Source organism: Cupressus sempervirens, chromosome 10 (assembly GCF_028749045.1).
Source record: "Cupressus sempervirens isolate cs-2001-9-10 chromosome 10, ASM2874904v1, whole genome shotgun sequence".
Lineage (NCBI taxonomy): Eukaryota > Viridiplantae > Streptophyta > Pinopsida > Cupressales > Cupressaceae > Cupressus > Cupressus sempervirens.
This window is the reverse complement of record NC_143127.1, coordinates 973312120-973323164: the sequence shown is the minus strand read 5'-3', so window position 1 is coordinate 973323164 and position 11045 is coordinate 973312120. Positions and strand designations below refer to the sequence as shown.

Below are 11045 nucleotides of genomic sequence, written 5' to 3'. Positions count from 1 at the left end.
TGTTCCACACGGTCATTGACACTGAGAAAGAGTTATTATCTCAAAGAGGGAACTTGAAAAATGGAAAGCACTCATTCATTGGACCAACAACTAAGAATTGGTTTGCTCTTGTAAACAATACTTGGTAAATTCAGTTATGAAGGAACTAAGAGTTATAAACATGAGAAAAACAACCTTATGAAGGAACTTGAGATATCAACATGAGGAAAACAACCATCAATAACCTTGTTTGTTCGACTTACATTGATAATTTTTGAATATTGAATCATCTCTGGAGGAAAGGACATGTACATATGCAGAGAACATGCTTGTTTCTAAACAAGAGCAAGTATAATTGCCTTCCTTCACTGTATACACCTTCGAACCATAGTATACACAAATATCTTAAACTAAGCTAGTCTCCAATCATACATACTAATGTGCAGGGAAAGCTGGATGAATGCATATTGCAATATGTCTTCATGCAGCACTTCTTGGCAATTCCTACCACATAGGTCCAGAACAAAAGAAGCTTTCTAGTTCATCCTTTTGAAAAGAGCTATATTAAAGATACCAGAGAAGCGCCGGGAGAGTTTATTCATGTTGGGCAACAGATTTACAAGAAAATTGGTTCCAAAAGTCTTCATCCCTTGCGTGCATGAAGCTATAGTTTCCATGCAGTGACAGAAACAATAGGAGTATCTTGCCAAGCAAGAGTCAAAGTAAACCCATCCTGGTGAAGCTTGAATGAATCATTTGAATACAAACCCACCAAGAGATTTGCCTGACATTGGCTGTAATGACTGAGGGGAGAATCCTTAAACCCTGAATGGCGAAGAAACTTTCGCCAACTATCAATGCAGGCAAATCTAAGAGAATTCTCTTCATCATCCACAAGAACACCAGAGATATTAGGTGCAATGTAAACTCTTTCAATCAGAAACCTTTCGGGATTATTTCTTTCCACGGATGCTTCAATCGAGTGGAGCACGGCCCTAAGGAAAATAAGGCACTGCAGGAACCGGGCCACAGGTGAGGGCATGTTTTGATTGCTTTCAATTTCCATTACAGTAAGGATTACAGGATTCAACCTTCTCAGCAATGCCAAAAGGCTATGGAGTTTACCCGCTTTGCAGAGCATTCTGTTGAGAACTACAGAGCAATTTACGACTAGAGTCTCATTGACATCTATATTGAAGGCAGATTCATCCAGTTCTTCCATTTCCACGATCAGTGGATGGAAGACGAATTGAATTCCTATTGATTTGGCGAATTCGAGAAGACGCCTCCCTGTCTGGTTCAGTCTCTGTTCATCATTTCCTACAGCCGTAATCTTGAGAAGCTTGGGGAGGCCTGAAGGCCTAAGGGACAGAGATTGCATGAAGCTAGGCCACTGTAAGCCCTGCCTGATCTCCATGTCAATGATATGAATTCGTGAGGCACTCCCAACAGCTTCAAGTATCGCCTGGTTGCTAGTGAAGTGGACAAACTTGTGATATGGAAGGAGCTGATAAAAGGCTTGGTAAGCTAAATCATACTCTAAGCAAGATTTCTCATTAGTTTTACTTTTCTCCTCGGTTATTCCTTCTCCGAAGCTGTGCTTCTTCAGAGCCTCGCTCGCATAGAAGGATAACCTTTGTAGGGGATCTCCAAATGGGGATGACAGCTCTTGGAGCTTGGCAAGAAGAGAATGTAGAATATCACGGCGTCCCTCTATGAAAACCTCAGCACATTTGATCAGGATTTGTACAAGGTCCTCTTGGGATATTGGTGGCTTTGGCGGACCACCTAAATTGGCCTGAAACTCAGATGGGCATTCTCTAAACTTGGTGCTAAATTGGTCCAAAGGAGAATGCAAGTTAATGGAGCTGCTGGACCCGATAGCATCTGAATGACCATCAGAAGTTACTAAAACGGAGGTATCATCAACACCATCTTCGAAAAATGGAGGGATTGGCAGCTCATCAAATACCTCGTTTGGGACAATCCCTTCTGCTCCATCAAATCCTTGATACAAACCATCGGGAACGCGTATTTCTTCTGTGACAGCGGACATGGCGGTCAGCCCATCACTATATGAACACTCCATGCTCTTGTTTTCGAAGCAATCTCCAGACCCCCAAAAAGATGTGTAGTGGCTTATAGGGTTTGTGAAGAGGTTGATTTTCTCAGGTTCCCATAAAGACGGCCATAGCTGCTGCTGCTGCGTATGGGCTTGCATTTCCACAGCTGAATTGTGCTGAAGCCAATCAGAGCGAGGACAAGAAGAAGGACGAACATTGAATGACATTGTTAAATCGTACTAAAATGTCTGTCTCCTGCCAATACTTTCTTGTTCCAAAGAGGATCGACAATGAGTCATTAAATTTTACACATTTGCCTACGCCTTTCTTGTTGCAGTAAACTTCGGCCTATACAAAGGCCTAAGAAAGAGATACATGAATGCAAGATGATTGATGGAGATGATGTTAGGGATGCACTGGTAAGTACTTCAATTATCAAATCAGCCTTGCCTTCGTATTGCTTTCGTTTACCTTACAAGACAAGTGAACATGCCAACCCTTACCATCTTAAAACACTCTTCCTCTCTTTGTCAGACTATACTGTTCTTTGTCATCCAATGTACATACGTGTAAGTAAATGGACATGTACATCAGACAATCAAGCTGGTTTCCTAGTCCCCTCTCATTTCATAGACTCTGATAACGAGCTTCTTACTCAAAGTTTGTGCCTGCAAGATTGTTACCAATACCTACCACATACATCACTTACATTAGACTAGTCAATTATTTTACTAGTCATGAACTGGATTGATCCTTCAATGCATTTATTTATTCTCCAGTTGTCAAAATCATATTTAATTTCACTGTACAACCATGTTAACTTATTGTCAACGTCACACCAAAATCATTAAACTAGGCCATGTTTTGATAATGACACAGATAATGTTGTTCAACTATATATCTCTTTTTTCCCCCAACTGATGTAATGAATCAAATAATTGCTTTCATGCTACTAAATGAAAATTATATAGAAGTACAAGGTTAGTTGTTTCAAAGAAAACGACTTCCATGTTGTGATGATTTAGGTCTTCCCATACTTGGGTGATCCTGAAATTTCAAATCAAAGGTCTGTTTTTCTGGAACAGTTGAAACTACCACTAAGTACGCACCTATCGCAGATTTGCAAAGGTATTGTTGAGCACTCTTTTTATTGACCATATGTAAGGCTTTTTCAAGGTTACAAGGAGTAGAATGATGGATTTTGAAAGTCTACTAAAAAAATTGATGTAAAATAATGCACATAATTAAGATCAGAAACAACAACTAGAATATTGTCTTAATTAATTTTATTTACTATCAAGTTCTTCTCACATATAAGTGCAACATTTGTTTAATAAGTGTTTTAGTTCATTTTAAGTGAAAGAGAATAGATTCTCGTCAAAATTTTGGAAAGAAATATTAAAAAGTGTTTCACTCGGTTCTTTTTTGTAAATTCTATTGAAGTAGTTTTACATCTTCCAAAAACTTGATAGTACTTATAAATTATTCAAATTTTCTTTTTTAATTTGACAATTTATGAAGACAACCCTCTTTGAAGTTTAAAATCATATTTGAGATACAATCAATGAGTTGTATGCAATGCAAAATCCAAAGGCTGGAATAACAAAGCACACCTATGATAGAGCATTAATAGAGGCAAAGGATGAACAAGGCAAAGCAATAACAAAAAGCCTTGATCAAACCTACATCATGGTGGCATTAATGTGCTCCAAATTTAGGAGTATGCAGATTGATGCATGCAGAGCAACTTGTGGTTACTCAAAACAAGGTTTTAATATAAATCTTAACCATCGAATGCCTAGACTTCAAGGGGACTTCCCAAGGCCACCCAAAGGCCTTGTCCTACCTTCCCAAGGTTTTTTGATGACAAGCCTAATCAATGTGATACCAATTGAAATGCCCCTTTACTGATTTTATATGATATTTCAAGCCTCTAATCAGATCTTTAAGATCAAACAACCAATATTTCAAAGATCCACCAATTTCTCAATAAACCCCAAATTGGGTATGCTGGAAATAGTGCCAAAAACTTCACAGCTTCACATATTATTAATAAATCTGAAAGTGGACATTTTTATAGAAATTTGAGCAGCATAACAGCCTAAAAAATGACATTTTCGGATCTGTATAACATTTATACAACAGCTCCCAAATGGAGGACAAAAACAATGCTCATCGAGCTCCCGAAAACAACACAAAATAGCCGGAAACACCACAAAAGCACTAATAATCTATCACAGAAGTATAATCACGACCAAATACATATATTCAGCTCTATTTTAACATCTAAAAGTCTGAAATACAATAGCAACCCAAACTAATATAAAATACTCAACTGGAAACACCAAACTCTTACAAAAAATAGACCCGAAAACCCATAAAGCTGCACTGTTCAACACAAAGGCAAACTCTGCATGAGCATGCATATGGAATGGCTTCAAACTCCCGTCCTTAGCCTTCCTGGAAACCTGCAAACTCTCGTTCTTGGGTCTCCTTCTCCACATGTTTGGTAGCCTCTAAAGAACAACAAAACAATGCGCAAAAATCAAGTTCTGGAATCAACCCAAAATGCCTCCAAACCCCTTAAAAGAGGGCATAATCCTAACTCACGTCCAAGAGGGGTTAATAAAATATAATTTAATAATTATTTTATTTATTAGTCCATTGGTTTCCAAGATTAGCCCCTTTTGCCAAAACTTCACTTTTTTGGAGCCTACCTGCCTTAGCAAAATTTATTATTTTTAATTATTTGAAAAGGGGACATGACAAGTCCTCCCCTCCCAAATATTTCTTGTCCTCAAGCAATGAAGGTTGGAATTCTCAAGAATATGTGCTCCTTCCCAAGTTGCATCCTCTAGTGGTAATCCTTTCCATTTGACCAAATACTCTATGACGCTCCTGTTTCTCAATCTTTTTTCTCTTGTATCCAAAATCTCTTCGAGTATCAAAACTAATTTCTCTTCATCATCCAGAGGTGGTAATTTTGTAGATACTATGGTTTGCTGGCCTAGAACCTTCTTTAGGTAAGATACATGAAAAATATTATGTATTTTGCTATTTGGTGGGGCTCCAATTCATAAGCTACCTCTCCTACCTTCTTGATGATCTTATAAGGCCCATAGAACCTTGGCTTGAGTTTCTCTGCCCCACTCCTCTTCAAGGTGCTTTGCTTATATGGCTGCAACCTAACAAATACCAAATCTCCCACCTCAAAAGATCTTTCAATCCTTTTCCTATCAGCATATAACTTTTATTGGTTATGTGCATGTTGTAGATTATCCTTGAGGGACCTTATTATGTCTTGGCTTTGCTTGACGAAATCACTTGCTACAGGTACTCTGTTATCGAAAAGTATTAGATCAACAAAGGAAAGGGCATCATAACCATAAAGAGCACAAAAATGAGGCATACCAATAGACATGTGATGAGATGTATTGTAACAATAATCCCCTAGGTGTAACCATTTCACCCAAGCATGTTATTGATTTGAAACATAGTTCCTCAAATATCCCTCTATCCATTTGTTAACTATCTCTGTTTGTCCATCTGTTTGAGGGTGATAGCTAGTACTAGGAGTGAGTTCAGTTCCTGCCAAATGAAAGAGCTCCTTCCAAAAAGAGCTGAGGAATCTACTGTCTCAGTCACTAACAATGTTTCTAGGCAAGCCATGTAATCTAAAAATTTCCTTGAAGAACAATTCGGCCACTTGTGATGCCTTGAAATCAGATGTGATAGGAAAGAAATGTGCATACTTAGTTAGTCTATCTACCACCACATATATGCAATCCTTATCTTGAACCTTGGGCAACCCAGTGATGAAGTCCATGGAAATACTTTTCCATTTTTGTTCAGGAATAGGAAGTGGCTACAACAACCCTGCAGAAAAATTTTGCTCACTCTTGCTTTATTAGCATACCATACATTCCTTAATGTGTTTAAGCACATCCTCCTTCATACCCTTCCATGAAAATCGCTCTTGAATTTGCCTGTATGTCTTGAAGTATCCCTAATGACCAGCCAAAGGTGTGTCATGAAAGGCCCTCAATATCCTCTCCTTAGTTTTTGATCCTGGCACTAAGAAGATCATGTTCTTGTAATAAATCAATTCATCAACAACCTTGTACCTGTTATCATCCACTAACTTATCCAAAATCTTGGTGGCAAAGGAATCTTTAGCATACTCTGAAATTATGGAGACTTTCCAATCAACAGAGATAGATGTTAAGGAACACAAAGTGGGCTTTCTTGAGAGAGCATCAGCAACCACATTATTCTTTCCTTTCATGTACTCAATATCAAAATCATAAGCTTGCAATTTTCTTACCCATTTTTGTTGACGATCATTCAAATCTCTTTGGTTCAAGAAGAACCTGAGGCTATTATGGTCTATCTTTACAATGAATCTCCCACATACCAAATATTGTCTAAACTTATAAAGTGCATGCATGATTGCCAACATTTCCTTATCATAGATGGAGTAACCTTTCTCTGATTGATTTAATTTTCTACTCTCAAATGCTGTTGGATGTCCCCTTTGAGTTAGGACAACCCCTATACCTTCTCCAAAAGCATCACATTCAACAACAAAAGGTAAAGAGAAATCTGGAATTGCAAGCACAGGGCATGAACTCATTACCTCCTTAAGCTTATCAAATGTTTTTTGTGCCTCTTCTATCCAAATAAAAGCTCCTTTCTTTGTCAAATCAGTCAAGGGGGTAGCAAGTTGAGAAAATCCCTTGGCAAATCTCCTATAGTAGCTACACAACTCGAAGAAACCTCTCAACTGTGTAAGATTAGTGGGTGGAGGCCAATCTAAAATTGCTTGAATTTTTTGTTGATCAACCTGTACTCCTTTAGAACTTATAATATGTCCCAAATATAGGATCTCTGTCAAACCAAACTCACATTTAGATAGCTTAGCATAGAAGGATTGCTGCTCCAAGATTCCCAAAACAGTGTCTATGTGCTTTAGATGCTCTTCCCATGTTTTACTGTAAATCAAGATATTATCAAAAAATACCAAAACAAATTTTTGAAGATGCTGGCTGAATACCTTATTCATACAAGATTGGAATGTTGTAGGTGCATTAGTGAGGCAAAATGGCATAACAAGAAATTCAAAGTGCCCATAGTGACATCTGAAAGCAGTCTTTTCCACATTTTCACTCCTCATTCGGATTTGATAGTACCCTGATCTTAAGTCAATTTTTAAGAAGTATACAACACCATGTAACTCATCAATGAGTTCATTTATGCATGGTATGGGATACCTATTTTTTATGGTCTTCTTTTTTAGAGCTCTGTAGTCTATACACATTCTCATTGTACCATCCTTTTTCTTGACAAGTACCATAGATGATGCAAATGGACTAGAGCTAGGCCTTATGAATCCCATGTCTAGGAGTTCTTTAATAGCTTTTTCAATTTCTTCCTTATAACCTCTTGGATGGTGGTATGGGGTTGTTATAACTGGTTTGGCACCCTATTCTAACTCTATAACATGCTCAAAACCTCTATCTGGTGGTAATCCTGGAGGCAAGTCATTGAAAACTATACTATGCTTATCAAGAATATTTTGAATTTCAAAATGGAAATTACCTTGATTCTTTGGAGAGCTTGTTGGATGGATTATGACTCCTACTGCCCATGCTACTTGTCCTCTTCGAAAAGTCCTCTCCATCCTCTTTGCAGAGACCGCCTTAGGTGCTCCATTTGATAAGCCTCTCAATATGACTTCTTTCCCATTGGAATGAAATTTAAACTCCATAGTTTGATGGTTCATGTAATAGCCTCCAATAGAGTGCAACCATTGAACACCCAATACTAGATCTGTCTCCCCAATACCAACCACATAGAAGTCATCACATAACTCATAATCTCCTAAGGACATCTTGAGTTGTTTCACCACCCGTGTGCAAGGCATAGTGAATCCATCAGCTACAATAACATTGAATCCCTCAAAATCTTCTGCTTTAAGCCCTCTTTTCATGACAAATCCCTCATCAATAAAATTGTGAGTTGCCCCACTATCAAGAAGAACTGTCAACCTTTGCCATGCTAGTACCCCTCAAATTCGAAAGGGATGGTATCTTGGGACTCCTGATAATGCTGCTAAAGCGCCATCCTTGCTAATTTCTTTTTCTTTCTCTTCTTCTACCTCCTCCTTAGTGTCATGAAATTCCTCATGCTCATCTGAATCAGATTCTGAAGCAACTTCAATATAGTGCACTTGACCTTTCCCCAAACATCTGTGTCCTGGAACCCATGGTTCTCTACAAGTAAAACAAAGCTTTTTCCTTCGTAATTCACTCCTAGTCTCTTCATCTATCTTCTTTTTTGCCACATTTATCACATCTTTTGGTGGTAGTGTTGGGAAAGTCTTTTTCTGAAAATTTCCCTTATGTTGCCAAAGATTTGGGGTTTTTTGATTAGTGACTGGTTTCATAGGCACGCAAGTTTCAAGTTGCAAGCTTCTTTTGATAGCTTCCTGTAAGGTTGAGGGTGAGAAAGCCTTAACCAAACCCTTAACAGAATCTTCTAAACCATCAAGAAAAAGATAAACAATCCTCTTTTCACTCATATCAGGTACCATAACAGCCACTTTTTGAAACTCTTCTATATACTCATTAACTAATTTGGTTTGCTTCAACTTTGACAATTATTTAAAGTACTCTTCATCATCCTTGAGGTCAACTCTATCTATCACTCTTTGACTGAAATCATCAAATGTAGTTACCTGATCATGACCTTGAGTAGTCATTCCATGATACCACCAATCATAGGCTGCATCTTCCAAGTGTAGACTTGCAAATTGAACAACATCACTCTCCTTCGTGGGGTTAAGTGTGAAGAAAGTCTGTAATTTTTGTAGCCATGCTCTAGCTGAAATTTTATTTGTTCCATCAAAAGTAGGTGTTGTAAACTTGCTTAATTTATTTTTGAGCTCTCTTCCACTTATGTCATGCTCCCTCCTATTCTCTTTCTTGGGCATCAAAGTGTTCATCATATCCACATATTCTCTAAAAGGAACTAAACTGCGAAAGTCATCATCTAAGCCATTGTAAGTAGCTTTTAATACAATCAAGTTACTTGTAACCTCTTCCACGAGATTAAGGGCTGGATTCAGTACTATTGGCTCATCTCCAGGCAAGAAAATAGTTTTGGTTGATTTAGATGGTGTGGATTTCAGATTTCTTGGCTCCTCTGAAGTGCTCCCTTTCTCATTAATAGATGCAACTCCTTGCAGTTTTTCTGTCAATATTCACAAAGCCTCTCTAGTTTCTGCCAAACTATCCACTGTTTGCTTCTGAGTATTTTGGATGTCTTGGAAGAATTTTTTTTCCATCTCATCTACATCAGCCATACCTTTCCCTTCCTTGGATTTTGTACTTTTACTTTCAAGTGAAGGTTCGATCAAAATTTCTTTATTCTTTTCTCGCTGCAAATATCTTTTTTCTCTTTCACTTAGTTTCATGCAATCATAAATTTTAACATGCAACTGATTAGAAGCAACATGCAACCACCAAATTCACCAAGAACTAACATGAAAATGATTAGAAGTAGCATGCAACAATAAATTTTGACATGCAGTTGATTAGAAGCAACATGCAACCATAAATTATGACATGCAAGAATTGGGTAGTTGTCAAAACTGACATGCAAACTTCTACAAACCCTCAGGCTGGCAAGATCATAGCTCTGATACCACTAAAATGTCTCTTTACTGATTTTATATGATATTTCAAGCCTCTAATCAGATCTTTAAGATCAAACAACTAATATTTCAAAGATCCACCAATTTCTCAATAAACCCCAAATTGGGTATGCTGGAAATAGTGCCAAAAATTTCACAGCTTTACATATTATTAATAAATCTGAAAGTGGACATTTTTATAAAAATTTCAGCAGCATAAAAGCCTAAAAAATGACATTTTCAGATCTTTATAACATTTATACAACAGCTCCCAAATGGAGGACAAAAACAATGCTCATCAAGCTCCCGAAAATAACACAAAATAGTCGAAAACACCACAAAAGCACTGATAATCTATCACAGAAGTATAATCATGACCAAATACATATATTGAGCTCTATTTTAACATCTAAAAGACTAAAATACAACAGCAACCCAAACTGATATGAAATACTCAACTGGAAACACCAAACTCTTACAAAAAACACACCCGAAAACTCATAAATCTGCATTGTTCAGCACAAAGAAAAATTCTACATGAGCATGCACATGGAATAGCTTCAAACTCCCATCCTTAGCTTTCCTGGAAACCTGCAAACTCTCGTTCTTAGGTCTCCTTCTCCACAGGTTTGGTAGCCTCTAAAAAACAACAAAGCAATGCGCAAAAATCAAGTTATGGAATCAGCCCAAAATGCCTCCAAACCCCTTAAAAGAGGGCATAACCCTAACTCATGTCCAAGAGGGGTTAATAAAATATAATTTAATAATAATTTTATTTATTAGTCCATTGGTTTCCAAAGATTAGCCCCTTTTTCCGAAACTTCACTTTTTTGGAGCCTGCCTGCCTTAGCAAAGTTTATTATTTTTAATTATTTGAAAAGGGGACATGACACCAATCCAACACTGCTAATGAAAAAATATACCTTCTACTAGTCAATTACCAGAGTCGCTATAGTAATAAACCTTTGGGAGAAAAAAATGTCATAAGAAATGGAATTATGGGTTACAAATACAACAAATTTGGACATATTGCTAGAGACCGTAGATTACACACTAATCAGTTTGGACCTAGATATGGAAACAATGTTAGAGAATGTCAGACTTGCACCAATTTGGGACATATAATGAGGTTTTGTAAAATGAATAATATGATTATGAGATCAAAAAATATGAACTTTAGAAGGAAAGTGAACAACAATGTAAGAAGGAATGAGAGTGTTAAAGGAAATAAAGTTGGAAGTTAAAGAACTCCTGAAAGCACTCAAATATGGGTAGAGAAGAAAAATTACACATCTAAGAAAAAGTTGAAA

General features: G+C 37.3%; 1 protein-coding gene across 1 annotated transcript; it reads right to left on the bottom strand.

Annotated features, from left to right (window-relative positions):
* Window positions 1-201: 201 nt before the first annotated feature.
* Window positions 202-2522, bottom strand: LOC149537229 (GRAS family protein RAM1-like). The gene has a single exon (XM_089805296.1). It carries the CDS (start codon window positions 2267-2269, stop codon window positions 644-646), a length of 1626 nt encoding a protein of 541 aa, XP_089661422.1. The 5' UTR covers window positions 2270-2522; the 3' UTR covers window positions 202-643.
* Between the last annotated feature and the right edge of the window lie 8523 nt (window positions 2523-11045).